This window comes from Carcharodon carcharias, chromosome 5 (assembly GCF_017639515.1).
Source record: "Carcharodon carcharias isolate sCarCar2 chromosome 5, sCarCar2.pri, whole genome shotgun sequence".
In the NCBI taxonomy this organism is placed as follows: domain Eukaryota; kingdom Metazoa; phylum Chordata; class Chondrichthyes; order Lamniformes; family Lamnidae; genus Carcharodon; species Carcharodon carcharias.
The window spans coordinates 15,852,547-15,866,615 of record NC_054471.1 but is presented as its reverse complement, the minus strand read 5'-3'; the positions used below and the strand labels follow the sequence as shown (position 1 = coordinate 15,866,615).

The window sequence follows — 14,069 nt, the reverse complement described above, 5'->3', positions numbered from 1 at the left end:
CGAAAGCTAATTAAGAAGTTATATAGAATCCTTTCCTTTATCAGCTAAGGTATAGAATATAATAGCAGGGAAATCATGCTGTAACTGTATAAATCATTAGTTGAGCCATAACTTGAGTACTGTGCAGTTCTGGTCACTTCCTTCCAGACAGGATGTAAATTGCTTGACAGAGGGGACAGAGAAGGTTTACAAAGATGCTGCCAGGAGCGGAAAATTGCAGCTATGTGGAAAGATTGGATAGACTAGTATGAATACCTTGGAACAGAGGAGGCTGAGGGAAGATTTGATTGAGAAGTACAAAATTGTAAGGATGAGGTAGACAAAGAAAAGTTGTTCCCATTATCTGAAGGTGCAAGGACTAGCGAACACAGATTTAAGGTTTTGGACAAGAGATGTACTGAGGATATGAAGAAGAACATTTTCTGCAGTGAATGGTGACCAAAGATTCCTTGCCTCTGAGGGTGGTGGAAGTGGAGATGATTTCCAAAGGAAAATAGATGGGCACTTGTAGGAAATACTAGCAGGACTATGGGGATAGAGTGGGAGAATGGGATTGAATGGATTGCAAGGGTGGACATAGACTCAATGGGCTGAATGGCCTCCTTCTGTGTTGATGTTGTGGTCCATAAGAAAGCCTATAGCATAGAAAGAAAAATGTTAAGGTCCTGCAGTCAGTTTCAAGAACTGGGTAGGAAGTTAAAAATTAGGACCTCAAAGGTAGTAACCACTGTATTACTTCCAGTGTGAAATGTTAGCAAGTAGAGGAATAAGAGGTTTAAACAGGTTAGCATAAGGCTAGAGAAATGATAAAATAGAGACTATTGCAGATGCCTGAGTTCTGGAGCAGCAAGAAAATGGTCGAGGTGGATGGATTGTATCACAACAGTGGTAGGAACAATTGCCTTGCAGGAAAGTTTACTGAGTTGTGAGGAAGAGTTTAAATTAATTTGGCATGGGTTGTGCACTGGAATTAAGCATAAAAGAGGAGAAACAAAGCTGCAAAGCATTGAGAGAAACATATAACACGAGGATAAAGAATACTTTAGAAATAGGAGGGATTAGAGACGTGGCAAATGCAGGGCATTCACGATGACCAGTGCTGCCACTGCCTCGCAAGCCGGGTTGGTGACATTGCTACCCATCCTGCGGCCAGAGCGGGGGTAGAGCACAGCCCGGAGAACCTCCAGGGCATCCAGCAGTTGCTCAAAGGGCCCATCATTGAAGCAGGGGGCTGGTGCTGTAGTCTTTTGTCATTTGCTGACCTTGTCTCCCAGGCAGCAGTGGTGAGATGGTGGCAATGAGTGCTTTGCTGGCGCCTGCCTTTTAAAAATGACAAGCGGATGTGTGAGAGTCTGCCCACCATGGAAATGGCGTGTTTTGCAGGAGTGAATATATAATGAGGCGGGCTCAGTAAAATATGGTGTGAAAACCCACTATTTTCACCAGCGGGTAGGACTCCATTTTACCCACCCACTACTGCACTTAGTGCAATTCTGAGAAAATTCCGCCCTATGAGTTCAACTTTCCTGATCAATGTATTTCCAGCCCAAGTAGGAAGGAAAGACTTTTAAAATAAGTCCTGAAGAATGAGGGGAACAAGTGGAGCATATTTCATTAGGAGAGCGGCTTGGGAACAGTGATCATAATATCATCAGGTTTGGGATAATTAAAGAAAAGCACAAAGTACAATCAAGTGTTAAAGCATTTTATTGGAGGGGGGCTAACTTAAAAGAACTAGGTTGATTGTAATGAAAAATTGATAGGCAAAATCAAGATGTAACAATAGGAGGACTTCAAAGAGAACATGAGAAAGGAAGAGCATTCAAAGTTAGAGCTTCCTGGATGACTAATTATATAAACAGTAAAAGTCGCCAGAAAAATGAGACTTCCAACAGTTAGAAAGTTATCACCATATAGTTGAGAATCAAGCTGAATGTAAGAAAATACAAGGAGATTCTGAAAAAGGAAATAAATAGGACAAAAAGAATGCAAATATATCAGACAACATAAAAGGGAATCCAAAGGTCTTTTACAAACAGATAAATATTAGAGAAGTAGTCAGAGGAAGGGTGAGAGTTATTAGGGACCAATAAGGAAATCTTTGAGGAGAGGGGCAGACCTTCAGGGGAGAGGCGTGGAGGAGCAGAAAAGCAGGAGAAACACAGATCATGAAACGGATAAATAAAGCCCGATGAGCAGGGCCTACAGCACCTATCTTCAGGGAGAAGTCCAGGAGCGCCCAGAGTTTGAAAAAAAAGTGAACAGTGACATTACAAGAAGGTCATAAGTTGATTGGCTGGTGAACATTGCTGCAAAGGGACTGAATATAAACAACAGGAAGTTTTAAAAAAACAGTAAAATATAAATTATTAATAGCAAGTAATAAGTGAGCAGTTGGTGAGTTATCTTCTATTATTAAGTAAGGTTTATTACCACTTGTAAGGTGTATGAAGTATTAGTGGGATTTATCAGTATTAGTAAGGTTTAATAGTAGCAAAGTTTATCAGTATTGGTAAAGCTTTATTGGAGAGGTGCAAGCAGAAGGGAAGTAAGAAGCTGGAGAATTTATTGTTTTGTTTTATTTTTAATTGGTAGAGTTTACTAAAATACTAAGGTTGAAAGTAGTACATTACATGATGGTGAGGAGGGGCATTAATTTAAAAATCAGCAAGAAAATAATTAATTAGCTAATTGGGCAGTGGTAGGAAGGAGCGAGAGCTGAGTGGGGCATAAAAAGCAGCCAGCTGAAACAGCACAAAGTAAGAAGCATGACATCAGGAATAAAAATTGACCTTAGCACAGGGGAAGGCGCTGATTGGTGAGTAATTGATCAGTAATTCTACTTCCTACTTTCTAGTTTCCAGTGTATAAGAAATAGTCTACAAAGTGAAGAAATGTTAAGGCATGGCAAGGCAGCTTGGCCACCCAGAATATGCGTTCTGTGATATGTGGGAAGTCATGAACTCTTCTCATGGTCAAGACAACCACATGTGCAGGAAGTGTCACCAGCTGCAGAAATCTGAGTTCTCGCTTTCGGAACTCAAGCAATGGCTGGAGTCACTGTGGCGTATCCATTAAGCTGAGAACTACATGGGTAACATGTTTAGGGAGCTGGTTACACCTTAAGTTAAGAGTGTGCAGGTAGAGAGGGGATGGGTGACTGGTAGACAGTCTAGGAGGATTAGACAGGTATTGCAGCAGTCCGCTGAGCCCATCTCACTCACTAACTGGTTTTCTGTTTTGGCTACTGGTTCTTCAGAGGAGTGCAGCCAGAGCTAAGACCAAAGCACCACGGTAGCTCAGCTGCACAGAGTAGAGGAGGAAGAGTGAAAGGGCAATAGCGGCAGGGGGTTCAATAGGTAGGGGAACTGACAGGCATTTCTACAGACATAGAAGTGACTCCAGGATGGTCTGTGGCCTCCCTGGTGCCAAGATCAAGGATGTCACTGAATGGCAGAAGGGCCATGTTATGGGGTGAACAGTCAGAGGTTGTGCTCCACATCAGTACCTATGGCATATGTAGAAAGAGGGCTGAGGTCCTGAAAGCAGATTTTAGCGAGCTAGGAAAGAAATTTAAAAGCAGGACTATTAAGTAAAAGGCAGTAATCTCAGAATTACTCCCAGTGCCAGGTGCTAGTGAGTATAGAGACAGGAGGATAAGAGCAAAAGAATGCTTGGGTGCAGAGATGTTTCAGGAGGGAGGGCTTTAGATTTCTGAGGCATTAAGACGAGTTCTAGGGCAGGGGGGACCTGTACAAGGAGGATGGGATATACTTTAGGAGGACCAGGACCAACATACTCGGCGGGAGATTTGCTAGTGCTGTTGGGGGGAGTTTAATTTGACTTGGCAGGGGGATGGGAACCTGAGAGGGAATTCAGATAGGAACATAGGAGCAGGAGTAGGCCTGATCTGCCATGCAACTAGATCCTGGCTGTGCTTCTACCTCAATGCCATCTTCCTGAACGATCCCTGTATCCGTTGATGTCATTGGAATCTAGAATTCTATCAACCTCCATTTTGAACATACTCAATAACTGAGCCTCCACAGCCCTCTGGAGTAGAGAATTCTAAAGGTTTGCCACCCTCTGACTGAAGAAATTCCTCCTCACCATGGTTCTAAATGGCCTACCACTTATTCTGAGACTGTGGCATTGGTTCAAGACCCCCCAAAACCAGTGGAGATATCCTTCCTGTTTCTACCCTATCGAGTCTTATGAGAATTTTGTACCCTTCAAGGAAATCACCTCTCATTCTTAACCCTAGAGAATACGGGCCCTGTCTCGACAATTGTCCCTCATAGGACAATCCTGCCATCTCAGGGGTTAGTCCGGTAAACTTTCATTGCACTTCTCTATGGCTGGTACATTCTTCCTTGGGTAGGAGATAGAAAAATTGCACACAATACTCCAAGTGTGGTCTTGCCAAGGCTCTATGCAACTGCAGCAGACTTTCTTACTCCTGCAATCAAATGCCCTTGCAATTTTAGATTTGGGCCTCTAGCTTATCTGCCCATTCAGGCAAAGCAGAGGCATGAAAGTGCCATCAAATGCTCCTGAACTTTTCACCCCTTGGGCACAGGCTGCAACATCATGCGCATTTTAGTGGACTGCGGAACAACTGGACGACTGGATAAGTTGTACAATCTCCTTGCGAAAGCTGGCCATGGACCAGTCATTAGTGGAAGTGCTCACAACCCCTTGCAATGTCTTCATTCATTTTGGATCAGTCTCCCCGATGGTTCAAGCTAAAGTGCAGGCTTGAAGTGCAGGTTAGGAGAATGCCTGCACCTGAACTGAGAACACAGCATGCAGTTAAGTGGGCAAAGCTTCCGCCAATTGGTTACGTGGAGTGGGGCGGAGGTGGGTGGGATTTCAGGCAGTCATGCAGCGCACTAAACTCTTGTCATCCAAGTGGTGGCCAGCACTCTCTGGCATGCATTAAGGAACCTTCAGGCTTAACCAAGCGAGATTCTTAGTACACCCATCCTAATGTATCTTTCTTTCATCCTGCAGGGGGAGTACATCAGGATCATGCAGCCTGGTGACCAAGCTGTATGCCTCATGGCTTACAGGAAGTGGAGACAAAGGAGAAGAGAGCAGCAGAGGCGCCTGACTGGGCAGATGGAGTAGCAGCATCCTCAAGAAGAAGGGGGTGACTGGGGTTCCTGTGCATGCTGCTTAAGACCCACAGCAAGCCATCACTGGTCAGTGCCTTGCTAGATCCAGGGTCTACAGATGGTACTTGTCATTCATGCAGATGACCAAGAACCAGTGTCACCAAAGACTGTGCATGTCCAGGGAACTGATCGGTCACATCTGCCACCTGCTACGCGATTTGGTGCCATGGGGGACATGGTGGGCATGCAATGCCAGTGGCCATGAAAATGACCGCAATGCTCAATTTGTACATCGGTGACTCCTTTCAGCGCTCTATAGGTGACATCTGTGGGATCTCACAAGCCTCCACACACAAATGCATCCAGGGGGTCACAGACACCATATTCGCGAAGGCACACAATTTTGTGCATTTCACCCAGAAATCTGGAAGGCAAGGAAGCAAAAGCACTAGGACTTGCGCAGATTTCAGGTTTCCCACAGGTGCATGGTGCCATCAACTGCACTCACATGCACTCAGGGCTTCATGGCACCAAGCAGTCAATGACATCAACCACAAGGGCATCCACTCACTGAATGTTCAGCTGGTGTGCGATGGTCACAAAGGCATCCCAGGGAGCGTCCACGACTCCTACCTTCTCAGTAGGTCTCAGATCCCTGACGTCTTTCAGGGTCCACAGAGGCTGCAGTGTTGGCTCCTTGGGAACAAGGGCCACCTGCAGAGGAAATGACGGATGATGCCTGTGTGGTGGCCTCGGAGTGCAGCAGAAAGAAGGTACAAAAAGACTCATGCTGCAACTCACACTTTGGTGGAGCAAACTATTGGGATGCTGAAAATGAGGTACCAGTGCCTGGACCGGTCTGGTGGAGCATTGCAGTACAGTCCAAAGAGGGTGTCACGCATCATCGTTTCCTGCTGCGCCCTTCACAACCTGGTGCTGCATTGGTGGGAGGAGCTGGTTGAGGAGGAGATGGAGGAGCTGCAGGTCTTCTCCGATGAGGAGGATGTCGACGGCAGTGAGGGTGAGCAGGTCCTCAAAGGCAAGAATGATGGTGATGAGGCCATCACTCTGGCCAGATGAGGCAGGCACACTCGGGAGGCCCTCATAGCTGCTAGATTCATGGAGGATGATGATAACATGCAGTGAGGAGACTCCATAGATCCTCACATTGCCTCTGTGAAAGTTTGACTCCTGTCTGGTGAATGGCAGCGCACATACCCTCTGTGATAAGGCTCCTGTAATGGAGATACAGCAGAAGCCCATACTCACTACATTCCAGGAGGATGATGATGACTTGCACTGCTGATACACCTTAGATCCTCACATAGCTTATGTAAATGTCTGACTCTTGTCTGGCTGATGGTAGCTCGCTTGCAATCTGTGGACAGGGTCATATACTGGAGATGCAGCTGGGAAACTTCAACTTTTCCTAATCCTATGACATCCTTCATGAGATGAACCCCTCAGAACCACACTGTCACCAGACACAGATGCTGATGAGATGAGAGCGGCCAGGCACACCTCAAAGATGCTAAGAGCATACAGAGAAAATGACAGAACTCTGTGCCACTGGCCCAGGAAATTCTGGCAACAATGAAAAGTACTATCAAGGTGCAGGCATGACTGATGTAAACAGTGACTTTGAAGGTGTACCATCAGTGTGCTGGGAAGGTTGCACAAAGCACAGGGAAAAAGCCCTGGACTGAGACACCTGCCTTTATCTTGTGCAAGAGCCAAGATTTCACATCTGAGTGACACAAACACTGCACATCAGAACAAGGAGCCATAGGCAAGGAGATATTATTGGGAGTTTATTTACAATAGTGAACATTATATACAAATGATTAACACCTGTGCCCAGGCTGTGCAACTACATCTCAGTTTTTACCTTCCTAACCCTGCTACTACATCTTGGTGCTCCCCTGACATCCACAGCGGAGGTGGAGGCAGCCTGCATACTGCTGCATCCCGTCTGTGATGACCTTGATGAGTGTCCTATAGAGGGTTGAGACCTGGAGGGCCCCCGCCTGCTTCCTGGGTCCTGTTGTGGCAGTGGCACCCTCCCCTGCCTGTGGAGCTGGAGCTGCAGAGATCACAGAGGGGATTCGGATGGGCCGAGAACTCTCGGAGTCACCTGGGTGGATAGCTGATCCTCCTCCCTATGGGTGCTTTCGTACCTTAATGCCACCACCAGCACCTCCTTTAGCCAATACCACTACCATTAACACCCCTTTGTTCTTTTGTTCATGACATCTTTGTCAAACTCTCCTTTGCCCTTGCCTATCGCTGGCCCTCTATCCAGCTTCACCTGCTCCACCCCCCCTTAAACAGCATAAATGTCATCACATTTTTACTTCTCTTTAGCTCTGAAGAAGAGTCATACGAGCTCAAAACGTTAACCCTGTTTTCTCTCCACAGATGCTGTTAGACCTGCTGAATTTTTCCAGCATTTTCTGTTTTTGTTTCAGATTTCTAGCATCCACAGTATTTTGTTTTTATCCAAATGGTATTTGGTCTTTATTGCAAGCAGGTTTGAGTACAGGAGGAAAGAAATTTTGTTGCAATTGTATAGAGCCTTGGTGAAATCGCATTTGGAGTATTGTGTACAGTTTTGGTCTCCTTACCTAAGGAAGAATATACTTGCCATAGAGGGAGTGCATTGAAAGTTCACCAGACCGATTCCTGGGTTGGCAGGATTGTCCTATGAGGAGAGATTGAGGAGACTGGGCCTGTATTCTCTAGGGTTCAGAAGAACGATAGGTGGCGTCACTGAAACTTACAAAATTCTTACTGGGCTCAAGAGAAGGGATGCAAGAAGGATGTTTCCCCTGGCTGGGTGTCTAGAACCAGGGGATACAATCTCAGAATAAGGGGTAGGCTATTTAGTACTGAGAATTTCTTCACGCAGAGTGATAAATCTTTGGAATTCACTACCCCCAGAGAGCTGTGGAAGCTCAGTCTTGAGTATATTCAAGACAGAGGGTATAAAGGACATCAAGGGATATGGGGTTAACGCGGAAAAATGGAGTTGAGGTAGGAGATCACCAGGAGTCCAAGAGACGTAGGCGGGCAGTGCAGGAGTCCCCTGGGGTCCCACTCACAAATCGGTTTACCATTTTGTAAGCTTGTGAGGGCGCTGATTCCTCAGAGGTGTGCAGTCGGAGCCAAGTTTGTGGCACCACGAGCGGCTCGGCTTACAGGAGGGAAGGAAATAGAAAGGAAAAGCTATAGTGATATGGGGATCCATTGGTTAGAGGAACAGACAGGCATTTCTGTTGGCATAGATGTGACTTCAGGGATGGTATGTTGCATCCCTGGTGCCAGGGTCAAGGATGTCATAGAGGGACTGCAGGACATTCTTCTGGGAGAAGGTGATCAGCCAGAGATCGTGGTCCACATTCTGACCAATGACTTAGGTAGGAAGGGGGGATGTGGTCCTGCAATCAGTATTTAGAGAGCCAGGTAGAAAATTAGCAAGCAGGACCTCTAATGTAATAATTTCCGGATTGCTCCCATTGTCACGTGCCAGTGAGTACAGAAATAGGAGGATAAGGAAGATGAATGCGTGGCTGGAAAGATGGGGCAGGAGAGAGGGCCTTAGATTCCTGGGACACTGGGACTGGCTCTGGGGGAGATGGCACCTGTATAAGCTGGACGGGTTGCACTTGAACAGAGCTGGGAATGGGTTCCTTACGGGGCCTTTTGCTAGTGCTGTTGGGCGGGCTTTAAACAAACTCGGCAGGGTTGTGGGAACCAAGAAAAAATATTAGAGAGGAATACCAGGGTGCACAAAATACAGGGAGGGGCAGATAGCACTAGCATAGAGAGTAGTAAGTTAATAGGTAAAGTCGGAGTAAGGAAGAAAGTAACAAAATCTAAATCAGGGTTACTATGCATGCATTTGAATGCACAGTGTATAGTAAATAAGATTGGGAAGTTACAGGTGCAGATTGCCACGTGGAAATATGATGTTGTGGCGATAACAGAGACATAGCTCAAAGAAGGACAGAACTGGATGTTAAATATTCCCAAGCACAAGTTGTTCAGAGATAGGAAAGGAGGAGGGGTGGTGGTATTGGTTAAGAAGAGCATTGCAGTTCTGGAGAAAGAGCATGTCCCAGAGGGTTCAAGGACAGAATCAATTTGGCTAGAGTTAAGGAACAATAAGGGTGCAATTACATTGCTCGGTGTAGTCTATAGACTGCCAAATATTGAGATGGACGTAGAAGAACAAATCTGCAGGGAAATTACAGAGAGATGCAGGCATTATAGAGTAGTTATAATGAGGGACTTTAATTACCTGAATGTAGACTGGGGCAATGGTAGTGTAAAAGGCAGAGCAGGGCAAAAATTACTAGATTGTGTTCAAGAGAATTTTCTGCAGCAGTATGTGTCCTATCCAACAAGAAAAAATGCACTGTTAGACCTGGTTCTTGGAAATGAGGCGGGCCAATTAGATCAAGTATCAATGGGGTAACATTTAGGAGACAGTGATCATTGTATTGTATGTTTTAAGATAATCATAGGAAGAGACAATAGGCTATCCAGAGTAAAAATAATTAGCTGGACAAGAGCCACCTTTGACGGGGCAAGGACGGAGCTGGGTCAGATAAACTGGAATGAAAGATTGGCAGGAAAAACTGTAGCTCAACAATGAGCTACTTTCAAAAAAAAATTGGTTCGGGCACAGTCAAATTATATTCCATCAAAAGGGAAAGGTAGTGCAAATAAAGGAGGCTGAAATTAAGATAAAGAGGAAAAAGTGCATTTATGACAGGTGTCAGGTAGAAAATACAATTGAGAACCAAGAGGAATATAGAAGGTTCAGAGGGAAGGTGAAAAAGCATATTAGAGAAGTGAAGAGGGATTGTGAGAAAAGACTGGCAGCCAACATGAAGGGGAATTCCAAAGTCTTCTATAGGCATAATAAATAGTAAAAAGGAGACAAACGGAGTGGGGCTGATTAGGGACCTAAAAGGGAATTTACACATGGATGAAGGGGCCATGGCTGAGGTATTAAATGAATACTTTGCATCTGTCTTTACCAAGGAGTCAGATGCTACCCAGGCCATGGTGACAGATGAGGAAACTCTGTCACTAGAAGGTTCAAAATTGATAAAGAGGAAGTGTTGAATAGACTGTCGGTACTTAAAGTTGACAAGGCACCGAGGCCAGATGAGATGCATCCAAGGATATTGAAGGAAGTGAAAGTAGAAAGAAATTGCAGGAGCACTGCCCATAATCTTTGTCTTCCCTAGACTCAGGGGAAATGCCAGAGGACTGGAGAATTGCAATCATTACGCCCTTATTCAGAAAAGCTTGTAAGGATAAGCCCAGCATTTATAGACCAGTCAGTTTAACTTCAGTGGTGGGCAAGATTCTAGGAACAATTATTCGGGATAGAATTAGTAGTTACATGAAAAAATATGGGCTAATAAGGAAGAGCCAGCATGGATTTCTAAAGGGGAAATCGTGTTTAACTAGCTTGCTGGAATTTTTTGAAGAGGTAACAGAAAAGGTCGATGGGGGTAATGCTGCTGATGTGGTGTCCATGAACTTTGAAAAGACATTTGACACAGTGCCACACAACCGATTTGTGAGAAAAGTTCTTGCTCATTGAATAAAAGGGACAGTAGCAACATGAATACAAAATTGGCTGAAAAATAGGAAGCAGAAATTAATGGTCAATGGAAGTTTTTCGGGCTGGAGGAAGGTTTGCAGTGGAGTTCCCCAGGGGTCGGTATTGGGACCCTTGCTTTTCCTGATATATATTAATGATCTAGATCTTGGTGTGCAGGGGACAATTTCAAAGTTTGCGGATGATACAAAGCTTGGGAATGTTGTGAACTAAGGACGGTGTGGAATTTCAAGAGGACATAGACAAGTTGGTGGAGTGGACAGATAGGTGGTAGATGAAGTTCAATGTGGAGAAGTGTGAGGTGATGCATTTTGGTAGAAAGAACATGGACAGAAAATACAAAATAAGGGGTGGAATTTTGAAGGGGGTCCAGGAGCAGAACGACATGGATGTATATGTGCATAGATCATTGAAGGTGGCAGGTCAAGTGGAGAGAGCAGTTAATAAAGCATATAGTATCCTGGGCTTTATTAATAGGGGCATTGAGTTCAAGAGCAGGGAGGTTATGCTGAATTTATATAAGACCCTCATTATACCTCAGCTGGAATATTGTGTACAGTTTTGGGCACCATATTATAGGAAGGATATGATCACATTGGAAAGAGTGCAGAAGAGGTTTACAAGCTTGGTTCCAGGGTTGAGAAACTTCAGCTATGAGGATAGATTGGAGAAGTTGGGACGATTTTCTTTGGAAAGGAGAAGGCTGAGAGGAGATTTTATAGAGGCATTCAGAATCATGAAGCGGCTGGACAGAGTAGATAGGGAGAAGCTGTTCCTACTCGTAAATGGATCAAGAACGAGAGGGCACAGATTTAAAGTGATTTACAAAAGAAACAAACGTGATGTAAGAAAAAACTTTTTCACACAACGAGTGGTTAGGGTCTGGAGTGCACTGCCTGGAAGTGTGGTGGAAGCAGGTTCAATAGAGGCATTGAAGAGGGCATTAGATGATTATTTGAATAGAAACAAGGTGTAGGGGTATGGGGAAAAGACAGGGCAATGGCAGTAGGTCATAATGCTCAATGGAGAGCCGGTGCAGACACGATGGGCCAAATGGCCTTCTTCTATGCCATTAAGATTCTGTGATTAATCAGCCATATCTAGTTAAATGGCAAAGCAGGCTTAAGGAGCCAAATGACCTACTTCTGCTCCCGTTTCTGATGTGCTCATGTTTCTATGTTCTTGTGGAGGCAAAGAAACAGCTTAGGTATTAAACGAGTATTGTGCATTAATCTTCACTAGAGAAGAGAATGTTTTTAATGTTGCAATCAAGAAGACATTAGCGATAGTAGGATAGAAATAAAAAGAGGACCTACTTAAAAAGCTGGCATCCCTCAAAGTTGAAAAGTCACTCAGTCCAGATAGGATGCATTCTAGGTTACCGAAAGAAGTAAGAGTTGAAACTGTCACAACCTGCTGGTGTCACCATAAAAATGTGGCTGGAGATGGCACAGGAGCTCAATAGCAGAGTGTAGCGGCACATTCCTGGATTCAGTGCAAGAAGTGCTTTAGCAACCTAGGCCAGTTAGGAAAGGTAAGTTGCAACTCCTCACTCTGCCTACTTAAGCCTACTCTATTGTATCCATCCTCGTACCCACTTACCTGGAAGCTCACATATCCTTTTTTCCAAGCTCATCGTTACATCCCCATCTGTCAATTTATCACTCCTGCTCACCCCAGTTCTAATGCAATTTCATGCTGCTCCCTCATAGCCACTCTCACCACCCATCAGGTGAACACTTTACATTCACTCATGGATCAGTTATTTCACTCATTGCAGTAGAGAACACGGAAAACAATGGAGTGGTAAGGAACTAAAGGTGGCCCTCCAAACATCGAGCAACCTACAAGTAACCAGGGGGAAGATTAACAATTGGCCATCAGGGAGAATGGGGCTTTAAAATTAAGGCCTAAAAGTTCTAGGCCCCAGTATTTAACCAGAATTGGAAAGACAACTGAGGAGGTGGGGAGTGGGGAGCAATGGTATTATGTTCTAGGACTGTATTTACAATATAAGCAGAAATTGCATAGTACATCCTGCATCAAATCTCTTGAGCATGTAAATACAACCTACCTCCAAATTACTGGAGTTAGCTTTCAACATATTCTCAGTTTTTAGCAGACGTCTGGCCGACTCTGGCACCTCCAAATCCATCTTTAACATACATTTAGCCTCACGAAGAATCTCAAGGATTCTATGATCAAAATTTGAGTACAGTTTCCCAGTCTCTGGATCATGTATTAAAAGTGTTGCTTGCAGAACTGTATAAAAATTAAATTTAAAATATTCAGATATATATATATACACAAGTAACTGAAAGGTGCAATACATTTTTGTAATAACTTTCAATCCAATTAAATTTACCATGCTGAAAAAATAGCTTTGTTAAGAAATGGATGTTTATAAAAAGTTCCATCTCAATAGATGAACATGTAAATGTAACCCACTTCCAAATAACCATATTTTGATGTCAACTTATTTTCAGTCTTCTGGATACTTTTGACTGTCCGTTGCACTTTAAGGTCTATCCTTACATTTATTTAGACTCAGGAATAACTTCCACCAAAAAATCCAGTTCTATCATATATTTATAAGAATCTCAAAAACACCTCAGAAATGCTCATGCCTTTCATCCCATTTCCTTGCTTTTGTTTCTATTATTGAATCCCGAGCATCCTGTATCATTATTTAGTTAGCAATAGACAAGCTATCTATGTCCAGGCCTCTACTTATGCAAATCAGGGTGACTTTTACTCTAATAAAAACAAAAAAAAAACTAAAAAAAAACTGCAGATGCTGGAAATCCAAAACAAAAACAGAATTACCTGGAAAATCTCAGCAGGTCTGGCAGCATCAGCGGAGAAGAAAAGAGTTGACGTTTCGAGTCCTCATGACCCTTCGACAGAACTTGAGTGAATCCAAGAAAGGGGTGAAATATAAACTGGTTTAAGGTGTGTGTGTGGGGGGGGGGTGGTTTGGGTGGGGGGAGAGAGAGAGAAGTGGAGGGGGTTGGTGTGATTGTAGGGACAAACAAGCAGTGATAGAAGCAGATCATCAAAAGATGTCACAAACAACAGAACAAAAGAACACATAGGTGTTAAAGTTGGTGATATTATCTAAACGAATGTGCTAATTAAGAATGGATGGTAGGGCACTCAAGGTATAGCTCTAGTTGGGGTGGGGGGAGCAGGGAGCATAAAAGATTTAAAAATATTTAAAAATAATGTAAATAAGTGGGAAAAGAAAAATCTATATAATTTATTGGAAAAAACAAAAGGAAGGGGGAAACAGAAAGGGGGTGGGGATGGAGGAG

The 14,069-nt window shown here is 44.1% G+C and overlaps 1 protein-coding gene across 1 annotated transcript in view; it reads right to left on the bottom strand.

Moving 5' to 3' along the window:
- The window catches only part of LOC121278115 (dynein heavy chain 8, axonemal-like), a 1,831,678-nt gene that overhangs the window by 1,394,744 nt on the left and 422,865 nt on the right, over window positions 1-14,069 (bottom strand). The window contains exon 18 of the mRNA XM_041188200.1: window positions 12,830-13,017. Coding sequence (XP_041044134.1) covers window positions 12,830-13,017 — 188 coding nt within the window. The remainder of the gene's footprint in view (window positions 1-12,829; window positions 13,018-14,069) is intronic.